Raw genomic sequence first — 25,937 nt, 5'->3', positions numbered from 1 at the left:
AATGATGGTAATGATGAACTATTTATCGTCAAATAGTTATAAATAAAAATTTATTTTTCGCATCAATTTTAAATCTCTCATAAAATCTCTCAAAGTACATAGATGTACTATTTCTAATCCTAAAATATCTAATAAATAAAATATCTCTCTCTATCCTGAAAAGATAGGATTGCTTTTGATTAGAAGTCGAAAGATATCCTACATGATACCAAATTCCTCTATTTGAAGGTTACATGGCCTACATTATCTCTAAGAATAAGATCAACTTTTTACTCTTGCGACATATGTCCACCCCTTAAGTTAATATAAATAACTTTGTTATGTAATACAGGAAATACCTAGAAAACAATAACTTAAAACTTTCATAATTCTTTCAATAATATAGTGCCGGTGAAACGTGGATGCTAACTTAAAACTTTCATAATTCTTTCAATAATATAGTGCCGGTGAAACGTGGACGCAAAATCGGACAATTCGAATCTAAAATCAAACAATTCGAATCGGATATCGTCCACCGAAATCGAACAATCCGAATTCTTACAGCCTTTATCCACATTCGTCTTCTTCATTTTCTTTCAAAATAACGCGTAGTTTTCACCAAGTGCTGTTGTATAATTACAAATATTTTTAATATCATAAATAAGGAAATTCTATTTAATAATATTTATTTCTTTTTTTATAATGTACAAAAAATAAAAGTATATATAGTTAAGTTTTAATTGCATATAATTATATAAAGAAATTCTATTTAATTCATTTACAAAAATTAGTATAATTATATTGAAAGTCGTATTGTTTATTTATCTTAATAACTTGTTAAACTTATGTTAGTATAATCATATGAATATGATCACATTAAAATTTATAGGGGATTTTATTTTATTTTTAATCATATGATATAGAAGCATTTTCTAACAATTTTTAAGCATGTTTATTATTATATTGTAATTAACAATTATACATTAATAACTAAATATTGTATTTTATTTATTAATTTATTTATATTATAAAAATTTTAATATATTTTTTCTTATAATTGTAAATAATATTTTTTAATTTAGATGATATTATAATATATTTTAGATTTTTTTATTTGGATAATCAAATAATTATAAAATATAAAGTTATAAACCAACAACTTCAATTTCAATATATACTAGTATACGTAGTTAGGCTGTAATAATTTTGGATGAGTAAAAAGAAATAATAAATATTTGATACTTTGATATGATATTAATTTCACTTTATGTTATAGTAAAATGATGATAAAATAATAAAATACGAACCAATAATTTTAATTTCAATATCTAATATTGTATTTAGTTATGTTTTAATAAATGTTTGATGAGAATCTTCATACAGGAAAAAAACATCTCAATATTTACTTATTGTTGCAAAAAAAATAAAATTTATTAATGTAATACCCTCATCTGTTATTGGATTCTTAAAAACAAAATTTATAATGATTTTTAATAATTTTTTTGAATTTTATTCAAAGTCGAATTCAACCGATTCGATCAATTCCCTATTAGAAATGTTGATTCACCAATCCGGATGGATTTTTGGGTTGCTCGATCCGTTTTTTAAACCACACCTTACAAGTGTGGATAATCCCTTTGAAACGAGAATCTTGTGACAAAACCCTTTTAACATGACCTTCAAGAATCTTGTGACAAAACCCTTTTGATATGACCTTCAACATGCTTGTCCCATGATTATCAACATAATTTTCATCTTGATTGTTGTGTATAAAGCTCCACATTATCATGCAATAGCATTTTAAATTTGTGTCATACATTTGAAATATTAAAGCTTTGAGACATTGGAGTAGATTGAGGAAGGGGGTAAGTATTTAATATATTTCTTTAGATTATTCTAGCAATAAGTTATACATTTAGCGACTTTTCAATGTTTATGAATGAAAAATTAATTATTAAAATTGATATACTAAAAGAAATATAATGTATGATATTCATAATCGTGTATGAATATTATGATGTACAAAAATAATTAGGAAATAAAAACAAAAAAAATATTTGATGCATCAAAGAAATGCAGCGGTTGATTACATCCCTTCAAGCATAAACTACCATCATCACGATGGATGGAAAGAAATGTGCCTAGTAGAATGTAAATGCATTAAGCATCAAAAGGTTAAAATGTATCCTAAATTTGAATTTTATGAACTAACAAATATATATGGAAAAATTTTATATAAGGTTACAACCTTCAAATGTTTAATTACATATCCACCTAAAAAATCCATTGAAAAAGTTTATATAAGGTTGCAACCTTTAAATGTAGAATTACATATGCACCTAAAAAATCCATTAAAAAAGGTTGTTTTAATGTTGAAAAACCCTCTAATTGATCATCTCGATGTGAAAGAAAAAAAAAAAAAAAAGATTTTGAGTCCCAAAAATAGCGCATCTTGCAACACATTATCTCGACCTTTTTTTTTAAAGATTTTCATATGTTTACATATCTACCTGATTTTAACCATTTTTGGAGTTTAAAATTTTATAATTAGATATGAAAATATATTTTGAGATAATTCTATGAATTTTTTATACCAAAATTACCTGTTATGATAAAATTTGGAGGTCCGCCTTAATTGGATTGTTTAAGGTTGCAACCTTATTGAAACCAATGGGTGTGGTTTTGGAGTAAAACAAATTCTTAGGATTATCGCAAAATATATTTCCATATCTAATTATAAAATTTTAAATTCCAAAAATTGTTAAAATCAAGTAGATCTATAAACATATGAAAATCTTAAAAATGGACGATCTAGATAATATGTTGTAAGATGCACTATTTTTGGGACTCAAAATCTTCTTGTTTTTTTTCTTTTTTTCATATTCATACATCTCGTCGTCAAGATGATCAATTAGAGGGTTTTCAACATTAAAACAACCTTTTCCAATGGATTTTGAGGTGCATCTTGATTTTGAGGTGCATTGCAAGATGCACCGTAAACTTTTTCCATTGTAATAATTGTTGTACTTAAAATTTTTAGGAATTTATTTTTAGAGGCACATAAATAATGAACAATTATAAAGTTATTTTTCTTATTAAACAATTAAGAAACGATAGTTTAGTGTTTCCTATTTCTTTAAGAGAAGCCAGCATAATTTATGTGAAGCATTTAAGAATTTATTAGGAGAAGTGAGGAAATAGTCATAAATTCTTTGAAATAAATAAACTTTTCATTTAAAATTACAATCTTTCCATTTTGAACGAAAGAAAAAATTATAATGAGAAATGCGGAAATAGGTCATAAATTTGTTGAAATAATAGAAATTTCGATTTCAAATTATTTTTTCCATTTTGAATGAAATATATATTTTCAAAAAAGATATTAATAAATTATGATGAATGCAACCTAAAGCTCTAAAAACATAAAAAAACAGCACTTAAAAACATCAAATATTTTAAAATTGATATTCTATTTCATGCTAGCAAAGAGAATATAATTTATTTAAACTTTTAAATTCATAATTTAATTTATGATATTTTAAATTCATAATTTAAGTTATGATATTCTAAATTCCAAAATTATTTCTTATTAAATATTAAATGCATAAGGAACTCTTAAAAAAATGGTAGTTATTTAAGTTATTGGAAAAAGTAATAAAATATGGATACCTATTGCCTAATGTTATAGGGAAGTCATATAATTCATATGAAGAATCTTGATAATTCATCATAAGAAATTGGACCACTTGCCCTAAATTGTTTTTAATGAATATAAAATTTGTTGATAAATAGATGATAATTTTCTATTTAAAAGTCTTTAATGTGTATAAAATTTGTTGATAAATAGATTATAATTTTATTTAAAAGTCATTGAGAATATCGTTTAATGAGTCATCAATAAAATCTAAAAGAATTAAAGTCCAAAAACTAAAATACGAAAAAAAATTTAAAACTAATTGTATTTTGAAGTTATGATTAAAACAGTTTCAGGATATTGGAAAGTGATAACATAATTCTATAAATTTGAACAAATATTACAGAATTTGTAATATAAAGAATTTTCTCCTAAATTATTTTTAAGCATAAAATTTTTAAAATACGAAGTTTTTAAATAAACTTTCTCCCCATACAAAAATTAGCTTGCTCAATATAATATTTTTCAAACTTTTGATAAAAAAATTAATCTATAATCTTTGGGTGAAGATTAATTCATAATTGAGTTGCGTGTTACAGTAGATTAGATGGAGGAGAAGGGATCGGTTAAATGAAATAAGATGAAAGGAAAGGGGAGGGCTACATTAGATAAGGTAGAGAGGAAGAGGAAGGGGAGGATATGTAAAGTGTAAATGTCCATGCGAGATGAAAGTGGAGGTGGAGAGACCGAGGAAAAGCAACCATCTATCCAAAAGAAGGAAGCTGCTCCGGTCGGTTTATGGTATTTTTCTGGCTTTTTTTTTATAAAAATGAATTGTTTATAAAAATGAAAAAAAATTGATCTATTTTTTATTTTATATTGTCCCTCACTTTCCTGTTCATATTTTTTTATTTTATATTGTCTCACTTTTCTGTCCATTTTTTTGATATAAAATAATTATATTTTCCAGTTTTAAAAAAAGAAAATACATCATTTTTTTAGGAAAGCAATTTGGTGATAAAAAATATATTTTTCAGTTTTATATATATATATATATATATATATATATATATATATATATATATATATATATATATATATATATATATATATATATATATATATATATATATATATATATGTCATTTTTCTCACTATTTTTCTGTCAGCTATCATATATTCCGTGAACCTGTGGAGCGACTCCTCTTCTCCCTTTTGAACCTATCACACTCCCTTTTCTTCCTTTTCCCTTTGAACCTGTCACACTTGAACCTGTGGGAGCGACCCCTCTCGCCAACCTGTCATACCCTGAAACCCCACTTCTCCCCTTTGAACCGGTCACACCCCCTCTACCCCTCTTCTCCCCTTTGAACCTGTCACACCCTGAACTCCGCTATCCCCTTTGAACCTGTCGCACCCTGAACTCAACTATCATATATTCTGCCAGCTATCATATATTCCGTGAACCTGTGAAGCGACCCCACTTCTCCCCTTTGAACCTGTCACACTCCCTTTTCTTCCCTTTGAACATGTCACACCCCTTTTCTTCCCTTTGAACCTGTCACACCTGAACCTGTGGGAGCGACCCCTCTTCTCCCCTTTGAACCTGTCACACCCCCTTTTCTTCCCTTTGAACCTCCACTTCTCCAATTTGAACCTGTCAAACCCCTTTTTCTCCCCCTCTTCTCCCCCTTGAACCTGTCACACCCTGAACTTGTCACACCCTGTGAACCTGTCATACCCTGAACCGCTTTCAACAAGACCAACCTGTCATACCCTGAACCGCTTTCAACAAGAATTTGTGTCGGATAACTATCCATCCTGAATGAGATCCAAATCCGAGAATGAGATGGATAAGACCCGAACGTAGATTTGCCCCGCTTACTCCCCTTTAAACCTGTCAATGTAGAGTGACTTCTCCAACCTGTCATACCCTGAACCGCTTTCAACAAGAATTTGTGTCGGATAACTATCCATCCTGAATGAGATCCAGATCCGAGAATGAGATGGATAAGACCCTGAACGTCGGTTTACTGGATTGTTTCCCCCGCTTACTCCCCTTTGAACCTATCAACTGTAGAGCGACCTCTCTTTTCCCCTCTTCTCCTCTTGTGGAGCGACCCACCCTCTAAACCTGTAGAGCGACCTCTCTTCTCCCTCTCTTCCCCTCTGAACATGTAGAGCGACCTCTCTTCTTCCCCTCTTCTCCTTTTGAATCTTTTGAATCTGTGACACGCTGCAACGACCCACCCCTTTGAACCTGTCATACCTGGCTGAAGAGAGGTCACCTCTCTTCTCCCCCTCTTCTCCTTTTGAATCTGTGACCCCCTCTTCTCTCTTCTCCCCCCCTTTGAACCTACCATACCTAGCTGAAGAGAGGTCACCTCTCTTCCCCCCCTCTTCTCCTTTTGAATATGTGACCCCCTTTTTCCCCCCCTCTTCTCCTTTTGAATCTGTGACCCCCTCTTCTCATGACCAAGACATCAAAAAAATATTTCATTTGGGAGTTCCTGACTTAAATATTTTTAAGTCCCATCGAAACTATATGCTTTGATAATATTTCTGCACTCAATCCCTTTGTTAGGTCAGCAATCATATCTGAATATAGCAAATAACTTACAGTTATTTCATTCTTTTCAATAATATCATAAATATAATGATAATCAATTTAAATGTGCTTACCCTTGGAACTATAAGCTCTATTTCTAATTGATGAAATAGCAGCCTGATTATCAAAAAAAATTTAATAGGTCCGTCGGCTATATCCAGCTTCAAATCATTTATGAAACGTTTAATCCAGACGGCATAAGTTGTAGCAATGCTACAAACAATATACTTGGCTTCCGTAGTATACCAAGCTACACAATATTGTTTCTTGCTAGATCAAGAAACACATCCACCACTAAAGAGGAATACAATTCCTGAGGTTGATTTTCTATCATCTGTGTCTCCTACAAAATCTGCATCAGAGTACCTAATAACCTCTAAGTTGTCAGTTTGAAAGCATAACTTGTAATTTTTAGTTTTCTGAATATCTAAGTATCCTTTTTACAGCTTGCCAATGAGCCATCTCAGGATTACTCTGAATCTACTTACAAGACCATATGCATGACTCAAATCAAGTCTTGTACATAACATGACATAATTTATGCATCCTACAACTTGAGCATATGGAATTTTTTCCACTTCAGCTTTGTCACTATCATTTAATGGACACATTTTCTTTGATAATTTTAAGCCTTTACAAACAGGTGTATCTATGGCCTTACAATTTTCCATCTTAAATCTTTTTAAAACACTTTCTAAATAATTTTCTCGAGATAAACATAGAAGCCTTGAACTTCTATATCTTGTTATCTTAATGCCCAATACATATGAAGCTTCTTCCATATCTTTCATCTCAAAATGAGAACTTAGCCATGGTTTGGTACGGTTAATCATGCCAATATCATTATCGACTATCAAAATATCATCCACATATAGTGACAATATAACAAAATTGCTCCTACTATTCCAGACATATACTCAATGGTCTAACATATTAGCTATATAACCAATTTCAGTGATTGCATTATGAAAAGTAAAGTACCATTGCCTAGAAGACTGTTCTAGACCATATAAAGATTTCTTAAGTTTATATACTTTGTCTTCTTGGTCGTTAATTACATATCCTTCTGGTTGTTTCATGTATATATCTTCTTTTAATTCTCCATTTAAGAAAGTTGTTTTGACATCGATCTTAAATAATTTTAGATCATAATATGCAACTAATACAAGGATGATCCTAATAGATGAAAATTTTGCTACTGGAGAATAAGTTTCTACATAATCTATGCCCTCCCTTTGGATAAATCCTTTAGCTACCAACCTAGCTTTATATTTATCAATGGATCCATTTGCATTAAGCTTTTTTTTTATGACTTATTTGTAATCGATAGCTTTTCTATCTTTAGGGAGGTCAACTAACTCCCAGACTTGATTTCTTTTAATAGAATCAAGTTCATCATCCATAACTTGAATCCACTCAACTGATTCATGTGAGCTAATACCTTCACTGTAGCTACGAGGTTCATCTATTGTATTATCACTCATTGAAGAGTAAGTATCTTCATTGATAAATACATAAAATTCTTCTAAAGTAGTAGGTGTGGCTTTAGTTCTTTTAGGCCTATCTGGTATACTTGATTCATTTGAATCAATCTCACCAATGTAAAGGGAGTCTGAGAAACAGGGTCTTCCAGACCCTTATCTTTATCAATTTCATGTAAGTCAATATGCTTATTTAAAATATTTTCATGGTTATAGAATTTATACCCTTTAGAAATTTATGAATAGCCTATAAAAGAGCATTTTATAGTTTTACTTTGTAATTTATCTCTATTTTGTAGTAGTATAAGTACATGTACTCAAGAAACCCAAACTTTCAAGATAGTAAGGTCAGGTTTCATACCTATCCAGAATTCATATGGGGTCAAGTCTATAGATTTAGTTGGAACACGATTAATGAGATATATTACAGTGTTGAGAGCCTCACCCCAAAAATAAGGTGATAAATTTGAATGGCTCATCATGGATCTAACCATGTCCATTAGAGTTCTATTTCCCCTTTCAGCCACACCATTTTGTTGTGGTGTATATGGTATAGTTGTTTGGTGAATTATACCATGCTCCTTATAAAATTCATAAAATAAGGCAGAGCAATATTCACTTCTCCTATCTGTTTGAAGAATTTTAATATGTCTACCTAACTGATTTTTTACCTCAGCTTTATATTCTTTAAATGTTTCTAATGCATCTGATTTCTTACTAATTAGGTATACATATCCATAACGTGAATAATTATCTATAAATGTTATAAAATATTCCATACTTCTTTGTGTTTTCACATTTAATGAGCCACATATATCATAGTGAACAATACTAAATAGTTTACTAGACCTTTTCCCTTTAGGGAAATGCTTCTTAGTTAATTTACCAGAAATACATGGCTCGCATGTTTTGAACACAATTTCTTCTAAATTGGGGAGCAAGGCTCTTTTAACCATTTGATTCATTTTGTTTTTATTTATATGTCATAATCCTAAGTGCCATAAATATGGATCATTCATACACATAAAAGCATCAAAAAAAGCATTAATATAACCAAAAAATGATGAACTTTCTCATTAATATTCAGTTGGTGCAAATTGTCAACTTTAGTACCGTACACCAAAACTTTAGAATGCTTCCCAATGGTAACCCGACCAGACCTGAACCTTATTTCATAACCCTTGTCGTCTAGCCTTGCGGCAAAAATCAAATTGCGCCTCATATTGGGCGTATACAATGTATCAGTCAATAAGAGATTTGTTCCTCTTGGTAAACACAGCTTGAAAGTACCAACACCTAGTACATCGCAGTAGGTGTCATTTCCCAATAAATCCGCTGGTTACCGGCTGCAAGCTCTTTCAATTCTGTGAATCTATCCTTGGTCCTCGAGACATGTCGAGTGGAGGCTGAGTCGACCCACCAATTTCTCAGGTCATGATCGACAACTATTGATTCTAGGAGTACGCAGATCAAGTCCTTTCTCTTATTTTGATTATTTCGAACATGGTTGTTATTTTGGTTCTTATTTTTATTTTTCAGCTTAGGACAATTAAATTTGCTGTGCCCAATTTCCTTACAATAAAAACAGGTCTTTTCAACCTTATTCTTTTGATTTTTAAAATTTCTCCTCATTCCCTTATACATAGTATTTTTTTTATAATTGAAAGATCTCTTGAGGATCTGAGAAGATGAACTTTGGGCAAAGTGGAGCTCATTTGACTTCTTTCTCATTATTCTCTCAGCTTCAATACTAAGATGCATTAGAAGATTTAACATAGTTATCCCTTTCAATGCAATTACAATAGACTCCCAAGATAGAGGAAGACTGTTAAGGACAATGAACGCTTGCATGTGATCGGGGATTGGATTCCCAGCTGCAGCAAGGTCCTTTGCGAGCACTGTCATTTTATTGGCATGCTCGGTCACTGAGTCTGTTTCTTTCATTCTGCAAGAATTATATTTTTCTAATAACAATTGTACATGGGTCTCAAAATTGGTCTCATTCTTTTCAGATAGGGCTCCTATCATACTTTGAGTTGTGGTGTAATCTTCAAATACTCTAATTAAATCATCTTCCATAAAGCTCAACATAGTAGTCCTAGCTACTTTGTCGTCTTCTAACCATTTTTCAAGTCTCTTTTTGGCTTGACCATTGACATTAGGCTCTAAAACTGGTGGTTTTGTTTCTAGGACATAATCTACCCTATCTTGAAAAAAAACACATCCAATTTTTCTTTTTCACGAAAAATTGGTCCCATTGAGTTTTTCAAATTTGGATAATTCTGACATGACTAGCCTAAATGCCATTTTAAACTTTTTTTATATAATACTTAAAAGTTCAAAAACAAATTTAATTGTGTTTAAGAAAAGGTTGTCTGCTAGCTAAATCAATAAGTTTGTCGACTCTCAGTGAGCTGCAACTCCAAAAAAAATTTTCTCGAACAGTTTATGTTCGCACTGCTGTGATGCAACAAAAAATTAATAAAGTAAGGTAACAACTACTTTATGTCAAATCTTGCATAAGAATAATTTTCATAAATATGTGAATATGTCTTAGCACAAGATAGAGAGTCTATAATGATATTTGATATTTTTCAACAAAAAATATGGTATTGCATAGGATAATTATGCAATGCAATGACAATTATTATGCAAATAAAATATGTCGAAAATCCCTAAATTATAGATCACAAAAAATAAATAAATAAATATATATATATATATATATGCAATTGATATGTAAACCTTTACTCCATATATGCATGTAAACCTTTACTCCAATAGAATTGGAGTGTACATAATAAGATTCAATAATAATAATAATAATATGCACTAATTTTCAGCAACAAAAAGATGGAAGAAAGAAGATGCCAGCCGCAGATGCTCAGCTACCTTGTATGGAGAGAAGAATTATTTGTCTTATTTTCTGTTAGTTGACCGTGAGCTCAAGTATGTATTGCATCAGCAACTTGATTTGAGAGAAAAATAACTACACAACTTGTTCTTACTCTAGAGAGAGAGCCTAATATTGAGGCGTAGACAGAGAGCCTAATATTGAGGCGTAGAGAGAGAACTTAATATTAAGGCATATGCTAAGTTAAGATAACTCTTCTGCAACAACCTTAACCTTATTTTCTCTCCCTTCCTATTCTTTTGATGATTCTTCTAGTGTCTCTATCTCTTTAACTTTTCTCTACAAAAGATTAAACATAGGACTCATCTGATTACGCTATGATCACGTACGCCAAACGCAATCTAGAGAGAGAAAATATGGCAAAAGAATTTACGGAGAGAAAATATTCCAAAACCAACAATACCAGTAAAAACAAACACTGAATTGCAAATGAGGAGCAATAAATTAAGAGAGAAATTTACAAAAGAATAAATAAATTCAAACTATTAAAAACTTGAGGGAAGATTAAGGACAATGTCTCTAGAGCTTTTACCAAAACTGTGAGAACTCTGTAAATTTTTGTGGACTTCTCCATGGCCATGAAACCCTTCTTAAAGAGGGATGAAAGAAATCGGTCTCCAACGTTCGGATTCCTCCTGAAATCTCTCAAAAAACGTGGCCCTGTAATCCGTGGTTACTTTCTAACCGTTAAATAACGATACTTTCTCTCTCTAAGATAAGCATTAAATAGGCCCCATGAACACACACATACCAACACTTCTCCTCTTTGAACTGTCATATCCTAAAGGTATAGAGCGACCCTCTTCTTCCCTTTGGACCTTGACCCCTGAATCTGTATAGCGGCCTTCTTCTCCCTTGGAACTTGTCACACCTGAACCTGTAGAGCTACTCCTCTTTTCCCCTTTGAACCTGTCATACCCTAAAGCTCTAGAGCGACCCCTCTTCTCTACCCTAAAGCTGTAGAGTGACCCTCTTCTTCCTTTTGGACCTTGAGCCCTAAACCTGTATAGCGACCCTTCTCCCTTTGAACTTGTCACACCCTGAGAACTTGTCACACGCTGAACCTGTAGAGCTACCCCTCTTTTCCCCTTTGAACCTGTCATACCTTAAAGCTTTAGAGCGACCCCTCTTCTTTGCATAAACCTGTCAAGCGAGCCCTCTTCTCCGCCTTGAACCTGTCATAACCTATTATACCCATTAACTACCCCTTGAACCTGTGAACCCCTTGAACCTGTCATAACCTATCATATACCCTCTTCTCCCCTTTGGACCTTGTACCTATCATACCCCGTGCATAACCCTGTTGAGCGACCCGTCTTCTCCCCTTTGAACCTGCCATAACCTATCATATCCATGAACTACCCCTTGAACCTATCATAACCTATCATATCCCGTGAACTATAACAACCTATCCCTTGAACCTGTCATAACCTATCATACTACCCCTTCAATGTGTCATAACCGATCATAGCGAGACCTATCATATCCCGTGAACTATGACAACCTAACCTATCATACCGAGACCTATCATATCCCGTGAACTATGACAACCTAACTTATCATACCGAGACCTATCATACTACCTCTTGAAGGTGTCATAACCTATCATACCGAGAACCCCTCTTCTCTGCCTTGGACCTATCATAACCTATCATATCCCATGTCATAGAGCCCTATGAGCCTGTAATACTTCTCCCCTGTGGAGCGACTTGTCTCCCGTGGAGCCACTCTCTTCCCTATCATACTTTTTATCCCCTATTCACCTGTCATATTTCTTCTCCCCCATTCACCTGTCATACTCCCAGCGGTTCCCTATCATACTTCTTCTCCCCCATTCACCTGTCATGCTTCCCCGGGAGACCCCTCTTCCCTGTCATACTTCTTCTCCCCCATTCACCTGTCATACTCCCACCGGTTCCCTGTCATACTTCTTCTCCCCCATTCACATGTCATGCTTCCCCGGGAGACCCCTCTTCCTTGTCATACTTATTCTCCCCCATTCACCTGTCATACTTCCACCGGTTCCTTGTCATACTTCTTCTCCCCCATTCACCTGTCATGTTTCCCCGGGAGACCCCTCTTCCCTGTCATACTTCTTCTCCCCCATTTACCTGTCATACTCCCACCGGTTCCCTGTCATACTTCTTCTCCCCCATTCACCTGTCATGCTTCCCCGAGAGACCCCTCTTCCCTGTCATACTTCTTCTCCCCCATTCACCTGTCATACTTCCACCGGTTCCCTGTCATACTTCTTCTCCCCCATTCACCTGTCATGCTTCCCCGGGAGACCCCTCTTCCATGTCATACTTCTTCTCCCCCATTCACATGTCATACTTCCACCGGTTTCCTGTCATACTTCTTCTCCCCCATTCACCTGTCATGCTTCCCCGGGAGCTGGTGGAGCCTGTGATACTTCTACCCTCTGGAGCGACCCTCTTCCCTGTCATGCTTCTCCCCCATTCACCTGTCATACTCCCCTCTCCCCTATCATACTTCTCCGAGAGACCCTTCTCCCTGTCATACTTCTTCTCCCCCATTCACCTGTCATACTTCCCCCATTCACTTGTCATACTTCCCCGAGAGCCAGTGGAGCCTGTGGTACTTCTACCCTGTCACCTGTGGAGCGACCCCTCTCTCAATTGATCATCGAGACGTATGGATATAAAAAAAAAAAAATGATCATCGAGATGTATGGATATAAAAAAAAAATTGAAAATTTGATCTTCGAGATGCATGGATATAAAAAAAAAAAAAGATTTTAAGTCCTAAATATAGTTCATCTTCTAACCTATAATTTTGAGCCGTCTATTTTCAAACAAAATAAGTGTTTATAGACCTACTTGATCGACACCATTTTTTTAACTTTAAATTTTAAAATTAGGTGTAAAAATGGATTTTCAAGACATGGTAAGGTTTCCAACACCAAAATCTTCCGAGTGAATCTGAAAGTGCTTCTTACTTTGCTTGATTAAGCTGGAAACTATATAAGCCTCACCCTTTTTTTAAAATAATCTAAAAAGATTGTATAAATAATCTAAAAAGAAATAAGTAAAAAGATTGTACACTATCAGGGCTTTATTTACTCAGCCATTAGAATTTTAAAAATCAAATTGGATGGTTTGGTTTATACCACAAAGTTTGAGAATTTTTTTGAAATCGAAGTCTAAGTCTAATCAATGACACTCTCACAACCACCCGATTGAAAATATGATGGACAAGAGTGAATATAACCTCTTTGTACCAAAAGTTTGAAAATGTGACCACCCGATTGAAAATATGATGGACAAGAGTGAATATAACCTCTTTGTACCAAAAGTTTGAAAATGTGATGGACAAAATTGAATATAACCTCCTTGTACCAAAAGTAAATACCTCTCCCTAAGTAAATTGTAAAATAATTGATCTCTTGGGTATATCCTGAGAAAGTGGTATGCCCTGTTATGTTGATGGTTGGAATCACCTAAAAAAATACCAATCAATTCCTAATCCCCAACGACTACGGCCAAGTGCCCATAAAAGGCCTACGGGATTTTAGGTAAAAATTAAATATTTTTATGATAACATCTCTAAAAAAAATAAAAGAGGTGTTTAAGTTTTTAAAGTGTCGAAGGCATCATGTTCTGAAGGGTCCTGATTCCCACTAAAAACCTTATGTCAAAGAATACATATACATATTTCAATCCTATATGTAAAAAGTGCCGCTTTTTTTACGAACTCGAAACGGAGATCGATACAAACACCGTGGAACAGCCAAACAAGCAGCAGGTGTAAAGTGTTACAATAAGAACTTCCAGGTATATGATTTTATGATAAACTAAAATAAAATGATCGTGGTCGGTCACTGATATTTCACGTATTTGTGCAGCAAAGTGCAATCCATAGAGATAAATCTACGGATCATCCAATTCAATTTTAACTCAAAAATATTCAATCTCCAAACGTAAATACAAGCCATATACAACAGATGTGAAATATAAAATACATTTAGACCGGGAAATCTGCTCCTCTCTCTGTCTTAACTGCATTTTACAATTTACATAGGGATAGCAGAGATCTCTCTCTGACAAAGGAACTGCAATATGGTCCAACATTCAAGGATTTGCAATGCAATTTCACCTTGTCTCTTGGGGACAAGAGCACTTCATTTTCTCTTTTGGTACACGACACACTGTGGTCAGTGGTTTGAATACATTTTACTCTTTCTTCTGAAGCCACCCAAGCTGCAAGTAGTCAATTCATAAATCACGTTTCATATGCACATATAGATATTGTGTTTGCTATTGTTTAAAACATCGTTTTAACTCAAGACTCGCCCCAGTTGGACTGAATGGGGAAATTGGCCAAAAAACTCAAGACTCGCCCCAGTTGGACTGAATGGGAAAATAGGCAATTTCACGACAAAAAACCCCGGAATCACCTGCGTCTCCTAGTTTTTCAGATTTCAAATTTATTTTTATTAAAAATTCTCTAGTCCGACTCAGACTCACCCAAGTCAGACTGGTGGGACTTAGGCTTGGGAACCTGGAAAGAGAGAGCCCGACACCAACTTTCTAAACATTGGTGTATACAGACAAGCACAACGAATGCATGTAAGCTTTCATGCGTTAGTATCCTGATACCGTCACTTATGGCATCAAAACATGACATGGGCCTACTAATGTGTGTTCATCCAGGTATATGCTCGCAAGTTTTGAAAAATTGGAAGTTTGGAAGTACCTATTTGGATATAACATGGCAAATATGCTCCCTATGCATAATGACTTGCAGATCTATATATATTCTGTATCCATCCAAATATACAACCACCACCGCTTCCCCCACCCAGACATGCAAATATCTCTCTCGCTCTGTGTCGGAATAACACCATCTTATTGTCTTCTAAGCTTTCCTTTAAGTTAGGAAGTCCAATAGCTCTTCTATCTCACCTTTGCCAATGTCCGTACTTATTTTTCAGCGGAAGAATTTTTATCTCCTACACTTGTCCCAAATACTTCCGACTGTGTCTGTCTCTCTCTTACACACACCCAAAAACACACAATAACTACATGTATGGTTGAGACTATGAATGAGTAAGACATGTGTAACAGAGAGGATAAAGTGGTGTACCTTCCATGTATACATTGCAAAGAAGGCAATGGCATCAGCTGACCACACGACTGAAAAGGATTTCCAAAAAAAGGGAAGCAAAACATTTAGTAATGGGACTAGAAGAAACAGATAGTTTAGAGCTTCCTTCTCATTCTTGGAACAGTCACGTGCTCGCAGGGAAGGAATTGCTGCGAATACCAACAAGGAATTACCACAGATGAAGAAGCAAAATGAAAAACAGATCGAAAAAGGAAAGCAATGAACCTTCGCAGCAAATTAAGGAGCAAATCAGATTAAATCAAAGTTATCAAAATTCCATGACCCCGTTAATATGGAAAATTAAGCATATTTGTCAGAAACTAAAAGTTTCCCAATAATTGGGACTATAGAAACACCTAAAACATGCACCCTTATGGGCCAGTCACAAAGCTCTAATAATTAAAAAATACATCATGTCTTCTGTCCCCCTCATTTTGATAAATCCAGAATGTTAAAAAAGAAAACAAAGCCAAATTTACTTTGTAACTGATCTCGATACCACAATCACTGATTGAATACCTACAAGGAATTATCACAGATGAAGAAGCAAAAGGAAAAACAGATCGAAAAAGAAAAACAATGAAGCTTCACAGCAAATTAAGGAGCAAATCAGATTAAATAAAAGTTATCAAAATCCCATGACCCCTTTAATATGGAAAATTTAACATATTTGAGAGAAACTAAAATTTTCCCAATAATTGGGACTATAGAAACACCTAAAACATGCACCCTTATGGGCCAGTCACAAAGCTCTAATAATTAAAAAATAAATCATTTCTTCTTTCCCCCTCATTTTGATAAATCCAGAATGTTACAAAAGAAAACAGAGCCAAATTTACTTTGTAACTGATCTCGATACCACAATCACTGATTGTTACATGCTTCCTCTAAGCAGCATAAAATAGCCCGCACACTTTCTTTCTTAGAAAATCATTGTGACAGCCATAATGAGTGACATCCGATTAAACAAGATAGTGACTAGTGGTATAAAAACCAAATCATACTGCACCTCCTTCAACAGTACATGTAATGGGACTTCAACCTTGTGGTTTACTTAAGGGCCCCACGCTCTTGAACATGAACACAAGTGGCAAAGACAGAGACTATGCGGTAAATAGAAAATAAGCAAGCACTGGAGTTCTTTTATGGAGTAGATCATCTTGATTTGCACAAAGGGAGGTGCAACCCCTGACATCTCTCCAGAAAACCAGGTCTCTCATTGTTAGACAAAGCTCGAGTTGACAATATTCAGTGTAACTAAAAGGGGAGTCAAAAAATCCTACTCACTTAACATCCATATGGGCCGCATCCCCATAGGTCTCCGAATATCAGATTCATTGGATGAAAATATAAGCCTGAGGAAATGAAAACCACGCAGACACACACACTCATGCACATGCAAGTGCAGACACTGGCACAATAGCTAAAAATGATAGGATAAGCAATTTAACTGAAATTCAGAGAGGAGAAAGGACATTCACTCACTAAACATCCATATAGACCACATCCCCATAAGTCTCCAAATGTCTGGTTCATTAGATGGAAATAAAAGATTGAAGGAAAGAGCACCACCCAACAACATTGAAGCATATCCCTGAACTTCAAAAACAGAGTATAATGTGGTCCCTGGTAATGCAGGGTTCTTGGTGGCAGTGGAAGCCCTTGGGGCAAAGGTTGAAGCAGTTTTTTGAACAACCTGCGTAAGAAATCTAAATTTAGTCTAATATTTGCTGAACATATAAAAATCATTTCAATAGAGTAAAATTTAAAAAATTTAAGCAAGGTAAAAGAGTGGTAGTCCACCATAGATAATTCCTGGAACCAACAAATGCCATAGATTTTTCAGAATTAGATGCTCATCTGATTTCCTAGAGGTGGTTTGATTTCCTTAATTTTTAAAAAATGGATTATTATAAACTTCAAAATCTATAGCCCAATATTTCATAAGACGGAAAGTGATTTTGGACCCAGGGTTAATAGATGCTCATAAAAATTCAATGGGTGCTACCATCAAGATGACTTAGAAATTCAACATCTCTAGGACTGGATTTGAATGCCCCAAGTTTAACCTTCAACCTTTTACCAGTCACATTTTGCCTAACCATGATAATGAGAACATGACAGTAATGCTGATTACAACATTGATAATTGTAGAAGTCAGTGTTTACAAACTCAGGGAGTCCAATTTGGACCCACCCGAGTTACTCAGAACCAGCACCCCACCAGTTCCATATAAGCCCAAGTCGGATCATCTGAGTCTGATCCAAGTCTGCCCGAGTCTGGCCTGAGATCTTCAGAAAAACCAGTGAATATTCTTCAGAAAGTACAATTATCTAAAATGAAACTCAACATGTCTACGGGGAACTTGCCGAGCCAACTCCTCCTGGGTAGCAGCCGAGTCCCAAGGCAAGCCTGATGTTTAAAACACTAACAATACGACGTACTTTTTAGATAGTTATATCAATCAGTTCCTGAAATATCAGGAGAAGGATATGTTTCCACATACCAATCAGGAAAATCATTTCTATAGCGACACTCCTTTCATTCTCCCCACAACATGATCTAACTTATTCTTAACCATAGTAACGACTGTCCATCACAAAAAAAACAAAGGAATTTTTGCTATTATTCTTTACAATTTCTTTGATCCAATCCTTCCGCATAGTCAAGAAAATCCATACAAACTCAAGAGAGTGTGAACATTTGGTGAATTCAACAATGAGATTTTTCAAATACGACTTTTCTTTTTGAGCCCAAAAATCAAATCCTTAAACAACTAAAGAATATCACACTAGTTGATTGATCAGTTGGCAAATCATCAATAAAACCTACACAATATGAATTTAGGCAATGCTTATAAATTTTCACAACACCCAACAGACCCAAACTCTCCAAACCGTAATCAATGCCAAATGTTCATGAATCAATGAAGACCTTTTTTATGTCATTCTCGATTTTGGGAGAAATAGACGAAGGTGGAGGCCTGTTTTCAAAACGCCCCTCTCTTTCTTCATTTCCTGTGATCATTGAAACCCCCAATTCCTGCAAATTCATAAGTTTACAGCATTTTAATGCAAGATATGGCCACACTCAAAATCAAATAACATCGAAAAAAATAAAAAAAATAACAAATAATAGAAGTGCCAACCCATATTCCACAATAAAATAACATTTTAAAAAGCATATCAAGCAATTACCTTTGTTAACTCTTCGTCATTTGCAGGAACAGGTGAGGAGATAACAGGCTTGGTGTCGAAGTGCGTCTCTCCTTCTTTACTTTGCTCGACGGTAGAAGAATCTGAACTGCTCAAACTCGCCCTAATTTCTCTGAATTGGGTGTTGGGGTGTGAATAAATGAGCCTGGTTGATGGACAGAGCACGGGGATTTTTGAAATATTGGGGTTGCATAGGACTGTTGGGGTGATTCCAAGCATAGCTCTTGGATGAAGAGAGAGATAGAGGTATGAGAGTGAGAGTTTTAGAGGTCTGAGAGTGAGAGTTTGCTCTTCGAAGATTAGAGGGAGGAAGATGAGGTGCGTATAAATCCTTAGATACATTTTTCATGAATGAAATATATCTGAGGAAAATTTTGTTAAAATAAATTATATATATATATATATATATATATATATATATATATTTTGGCAGATACAACACAAAGCTAGGCGAAAATGATAACTGATTTTGTCTAATCTTATCATTGTCCAAATTTCATAATACGGTCACGATCATTTAATAGTATTTTATTTTTTATTTTTTTCTATAAATCGAAATGATATGAAATGTGGATCATATGTTCATAAAAAATAGGTGAATCTATGAAAAATATTAAAAAAATATTTTACATGAAAAAATTAACCAAAATACCTCAAATATTTGTCAAGGGTATTTTGGTTTTTTTTGTAAAATATTTTTTTATGTTTTTATTAGGTGATGTACATATGCTCCAAATTTCAGATCAATCCGATTTGTAGAAAAAAAATGAAAAATAAAACACTACGAGACAATCGTGACCGTACGATGAACTTTTGATGGGGATGAAGATAGGCAAAATCACTGTTTATTTTTTCCCATAGACGTTGGGAAGACTTTCTATATATATATATATATATATATATATACGAGAAAGGATTTTGTGACCCACGTGTAGAGAGCTAAAGTCAGCCAACACCCCAAATTGAATTTGGTCGAATCCAATAGTCACGACCTCATTTTGTATTTGAATTTTTTTTTTTTTTTTATACAAATCGAAAGCACTTGAAATTTTGAACGTCTATTCTTCAGAAAAATAATAATCTAATAAAAATATATAAAAAAATAATTCACAAAACATAATTTGATTAAAATACCCTTGGAACATTTTAAGGATATTTTGGTCAATTTTTATTTTACGAATTATTTGTTTAATATTTTTATTAAGTGAGCCTTTATGAGATGAATGAACACTTAAAATTTAAAGCGATTTGAATTTATATAAAAAAAATAAAAATTTAAATACGAAATGAGGTTGTGACCGTTAGATCGCCCCAGATTGAATATAAACCGTTGACTGATACTGTAGATGTTAGCCCGTAGGTTGATAAAATCTATTCTTTATATATATATATATATATATATTGGAAAAAGTTTATATAAGGTTGCAACCTTAAAATGTAGAATTACATATACACCTCGAAAATCCATCGGAAAAAGTTGTTTTAATGTTGAGGAAACCGCTAATTGATCATCTCGACATCAAGAATATGAATGTTAAAAAAAAATTAAAAATAAAAAAGATTTTGAGTTTCACAAATAATGCATCTTGCAATACATTATGTAGACCTTCCATTTTCAAGAATTTCATATGTTTATAGATCTACTTGATTTTAATTATTTTTTTAGTTTAAAATTTTATAATTAGATAGAAAAATAGATTTTGAGATTGTCCTAATAATTTTTTTACCAAAATTACATGTTATGATAAAATTTGGAGGTGCACCTTAATTGGATTGTTCAAGGTTGCAACCTTATAGAAAATACAGAGAAAATATTGCAAATATACCTTAATTTAAGGTTAATTGAAAAAAGACCCAAAACTTTCGTTTATCTCATTTACACCCTTTCTTCTCATTTTCAGTTTTTTTTTTACCAAAATAACCCTCACGGTAGTTGTATTACCGTAATAGTTAGTGCATGTTATACGGTACTTTAAGTACCGAAATACTTAGGGAATTTTAATACTGAGGGCATTTATATGGTACTTTAAGTACCGTAAACTTACACTAACCCTTATACAACATTTTAAGTACTGTAAACACTAACCCATGTTTTACGACACTTAAAATGCCGTAAACATTTTTCTCATTTTGTTTATCCCTTTCATCTCTAATTGTTTTTATGTTTATCTATTATTTTTCTATCTAATTATTTTTAATATGTATTACAGTAGAAAGACTACCATGAAGGTCATTTTGGTAAAAAAAATGGAAAATGAGGAAAAATGGTATAGGCGAGGTAAACGAAAGTTTGGAATTTTTTTCCAATTAAGCTTAAATTAAGGTATATTTACGATAATTTTCAAAAAATATATTTTTGGGCATTTTATAAATTTACTCAACAAATTTTGAATGCTTATTTATTCTTTGTTTGTATATAGATCAATTTTTTAATAAGTATGTTTTCAATCATTAAGAAGGATGAGCCATCATTTTTATAGGGTGATGTGACGTTACCTTCATGAAACACACTAGTTACGTTCAATGTTTCATATAGGTGATGGTACATCTCATAATGATAAAAATTATCTTTACTAATGTACAAAATAATGACATATAAATGTTTAAAATTTGTTGACTATAATTATAAAATGCTTTTAACATTTACAGAGCATGAGCAAATGTTAAAAAAACATAAAAACCTATGCAACCATAAAAACATATGCAGACTGATCATAAGCCAATCAAGATTGATGCAGTACATGATTAACCATTTATAAAACATAATAATTAATCATAAAATAATTATATTATGAATTTGGGGTTCAAGGCTCGACACATAGTTCGGCCCGAATAACTCTAACTAGTTTGACTCGGATTTGCCTAGTGTAAAAAAGGAAAAAGCATATAACAATTTGATACAAAAAAGTCGCAATGACATGCAATGGCTGGATATAAGTCATATAGTTTGAGATGTGCTTTTCACCAAACTTAAAATTTTAAAAACTTATGATACACTTTGAGCTATCAAGTATGGGATATGAAGATAGTGTGACCTTTTTATACCTACTATAAATAGTCTTTATAAAAGGTATCATTCTCAATGTTACATTTTTTGTGCACCTTATTTTTTTTATTTGGAAAAGTATAAAGGAGACCATACTTTTTATACAAGGGTGTCGTACTTAACATTGTCTATCAGATTTCAAATTGGATAGTTGTAAAAGTGTCATTGATTAGACTCAAAGTTTTAAAAAAATTATCAAATGTCGTAAAATATTTCAAGCCATTCAATTTGACATCTAATGACTAAAAGTAATTGTGACTTTCTTGTAACAAAGATAAACAGTCTCATGATATACCCCCTTTCATTTTCAGGAACTCTAGAATTTTTATGCCTCGAATACAAAATTAAATTCCTCACAAAAATAACAATGTTCATCTCGACAATTTTCAAGAAAAGCTACTCTCTTTTTTTGGTAAATAATAATTTTAATAGAAGTGAAAGTAATTCAGTTAATTTTACTTATTCTTTCTATTGTTGTTTTATTTTTATTTTTTGAAACAAGGAAATCAATGTTGGGGGTCGTGACAAGTAACCAGCACGAGTTAAAAACATTTTTCTCTATGTTAAATTCCATAAAATACAAGCTTCCCCATGCCAGTCTCCAAGAGGCTAGGAGTACACGTGTCCAACCACCAGAGAAGGACAATGCTATGGCTTTATTATCAAAATAATCATAAAATTTGCCTAATTTTAGTCTCCGTACAATCTAAAGTCGGTATTATATTTGATCAGGCTTTAAATTTGATTTGAATTCATAGTGTACACCCAGCTGATAGTTGGTAATTGCAATTCAAAAATTCTCAAATCGATCATTACAACTTTGAAAATCAAATATTTTGAAGAAAGTGGATTCTAAATCCAATAAATGGTTTAATTTTATAGTGTTTCCAAATTAAATAGATTTACACAAATTTTGAAGCTTCAAGTTTCATAATCATAGGTGAGAATACGTTTTAAGCTATTGTAAGGCTTTCTTGAATTGAAACTGCATTTCTTTTTTATATAGGTAAATAAATGGGGATTTCTGCCCCTACCCATTTTTATTTTTTTTTAAAAAAAGATTAAACAAATCACATGCATATCTTGTTACAACCCTATCATAAGAGGATTAAAAACAAAAAAAATTGGAAGGTGGGCTTTCCTAGCATTTGATAAAGTGACATCTTTTTTAACCAATTAATCTGTCACCATATTCGACTCACGATATATTCCATGGTCGATCTGGATGATAATTTGCTTAGGCAGTTAGCCACGGGGTATCTGACCTCCATGGGGGATTGTACGGACCAAGCAATGACTCAACAATAATTGGGAATGGCCTTTGATTTGATATAGAGGACGAACAATCTCATTCAATTGCCAAGTTGATCCAACCTCCATGACATCTTTCTTTCTTTTTTATTTTTTTTTATTTTTTATGTGAAACATAAACTGAAATTGCATTTTCCATTGGGTTTTTTTGACAAAGCTTTAGAGCCGCATCCAACCCCTTTTCAAATAGGAAAAATGTATACAAGGGTGAGGCTCTAAATAATTAAATTAAGGTGCACCTCAAAAGTTCACTAGAAGGTTGTTTGAATGTTCTGAAATCCTCAAATCGATTATCTCGACCTCAAGTTGTATGGACATGAGAAAAATGGATTTAAATACTTGAAAGCAATGCATTTTCTAAACCGTTAATTTTCAATATTATAAAGCGTTCATAAATCTACTCGATCTACACTATTTTTTAACCTTTAAATTTTGTAATTAGAGATGAAATTCTATTTTGTAGCCATCACAAAGATTTCCAGTACTGAAACATCTTTCAATACTATTTGAAAGTGCGTCTTACTTTATTGTTTAGAGCCTTAACCTTATACAAACCATGCCCTTTCAAAACTATTATACTTTTCTCATTGGTGATAGTTTTAAATAACGTTGGCCTAACTTCACTATAATGTGAACACAATCTAGCAATATGGGGCCATTATATATAAATTTGGCCAGCATCATAAGAAAATTGGGCCCCTATTCCTATCGATATTGACATAATCATAGAAATAATTAAATTAGTCCCCATGATTTACCTTTAAGTTTTGTAAAACAAAATATCCATCCAAACCAGCCAAAACTCAAGCCATGTCCTGGACCAGCTTAGAGGGGATGGTAACCAAAATTTCCATGAAATGCAATAAAATGCAGGGTGCGAAATAAACCAGTGTTCAAGAAGACAGACTCAATCTCAAACTCGCCAATATGGTTTCAAGTCCGAGGCATCAAGGATTCTGAATAAGGCTAAAAAGTATGAGGGACTCCAGGATTCCGAGTGATAATTGCTTGGCTCCCAAATTAGTGCAATTCAAGAAAAAATAATTGATTTGGATCATCTCCAGTAGGGACCAAAAAGTCAAAACATCACTGAGATGGTGTGTTATCTAGAGCTGAGCTAAGGGTCACCTAATGTTAGTTGGAGCCCAAAATTCACAAAAATCTATAAGTCATGAAAAATTCGCAAAATTCTATAAGCCATGATTATATATCAATATGAAGAAATTGCGAAAGTGTTCACATTCGTAAATTTGGAGGGAGGAACCACGATTCCACTTGAGTTTTGGCCAAAAAATTTACGTAGTAGCTACATTATTGGGCTATTGACTAATGCCTTGGCTATTTTGATATAAAGTAAGAATCAAGTTTAGTAAAAAATTAGTCAAAATCAGTGTTTATCAAGAAAGTTGATGATTTTGTTTTTCTAATATATTACTTTTTTAAGCTACTGTTTATATTTTTAATATTTTAAAACTCGATCATATTGATTTTGATGGGTTTCGACCTCTCACCATTCGTCCAATCCCATCTGCCACGTGTTTTTAATATTTACTTACTTTAGGTGGAGTAAAATGTACATTTGCTCCCTCCAGCGAAACTCAAAACTATGAGTATTTTACAGCGCCAAATGTTAGGTATGATACCTGAGAAACATAAGCAAAAATAAAAAAGAAAAAAGAGAAGAAAGTGAAACTTTCCAAATTTGGATGATAATATTGTATGGTCATACCTAGGTGTATAGGGATCCATAATCCTTTTTTTTTTTTTTTTAATATAAAATTATTTTTTAGTGATTATATAATGGATCCAAAAATTTTAATCAAGAAAACTCTTTTGCGTTTTATTTGTCTTAGGGAGCAAATGTACAATTTGCTCCCGAGAGCACACTTTACGGGCTTGGGTGTCACTTTCGAGCGATTGAAGCGGGAAATAAATTTATAAATTTATACACCTGCATCTTTCTACCATTCAAATACACCACCAAACAGTCAATGGTAGTTTTCGTGCTCTCTTTTAATAGCTGCTCATCTTACACGTTAAAGACAGATTCATTCCTTATGTGAATCTAATACTCTAAAAAAATATTTGACAATACGCTGGTAAACCAAAAAGTCAGTATTAATTTATTTTTGTTGTGTGGAAAAATAGGTTTAAAAAGATAAATAGCCAAATTATTTTGAGAACAAATGTGATTAATTTAGATTTCATTAGCATGTACAAGTGAATTTGTGTTTTTACATATTAACATATGCTTCGTTTTTTAACTTTTGAATCAAACAAATAATTTTTGTTCATAATGTAAGTAATCAACTAGTAAACCAATAAATTTTTTTTTTTTTTGCCACATAGATAAATCTTCTTGTAAGATGACATAGAAGAATAAAGTAAAATAGATGTAGGATTGTCATTAAATGACGCAACACCTTAATAATTTGATTTTCCAAGAAAAGTCAGGTTTTTGAAGTTATTTGAGTGCCATGCCTTTTCGAACCTATCAGAAAAGTCAGATCGACTTAAAGAAAATCATGTTTTAAATTGATCTTTGGCAATTGTGATCTAGTATATTCGGGGCAATCCCTCCTAATTTGATATTTTATTATTTCTAGTTTTTTTTGTTTTTCC

The 25,937-nt window shown here is 33.1% G+C and overlaps 1 protein-coding gene and 1 long non-coding RNA gene across 8 annotated transcripts; one reads left to right on the top strand and one right to left on the bottom strand.

The window, feature by feature from the left end:
• Nucleotides 1-1,738: 1,738 nt before the first annotated feature.
• Nucleotides 1,739-10,808, top strand: LOC110007823 (uncharacterized). The gene is made up of 3 exons (XR_002282097.2): nt 1,739-1,844; nt 4,213-4,414; nt 10,546-10,808. It is a non-coding gene; the product is annotated as an uncharacterized LOC110007823 (long non-coding RNA).
• A 3,664-nt stretch (nt 10,809-14,472) lies between these two features.
• Nucleotides 14,473-19,259, bottom strand: RPH1 (resistance to phytophthora 1). Of its 7 annotated transcripts, none has more exons than XR_016042638.1 (7): nt 18,941-19,259; nt 18,678-18,785; nt 17,229-17,439; nt 17,031-17,098; nt 15,723-15,892; nt 15,333-15,629; nt 14,473-14,836 (listed from the first exon to the last, which is right to left on the bottom strand). XR_016042638.1 is itself a non-coding variant. In XM_088849578.1 (6 exons), exons 1-5 carry the CDS (start codon nt 19,175-19,177, stop codon nt 15,582-15,584), a joined length of 774 nt encoding a protein of 257 aa, XP_088705704.1. In that variant the 5' UTR covers nt 19,178-19,259; the 3' UTR covers nt 14,473-14,836; nt 15,542-15,581. The 7 variants fall into 7 exon arrangements, 3 of the variants coding, with proteins under 3 accessions (XP_088705704.1, XP_006850863.2, XP_020526997.2); XR_016042637.1 differs by having other exon boundaries at nt 15,542-15,629; XR_966891.2 differs by lacking the exon at nt 15,333-15,629.
• Nucleotides 19,260-25,937: the final 6,678 nt, after the last annotated feature.

This window comes from Amborella trichopoda, chromosome 1 (assembly GCF_054954075.1).
Source record: "Amborella trichopoda isolate Santa Cruz 75 chromosome 1, AtrichopodaSantaCruz75HAP2 v2.0, whole genome shotgun sequence".
Taxonomy (NCBI): domain Eukaryota; kingdom Viridiplantae; phylum Streptophyta; class Magnoliopsida; order Amborellales; family Amborellaceae; genus Amborella; species Amborella trichopoda.
This window is presented reverse-complemented; position numbering and strand designations above follow the sequence as displayed.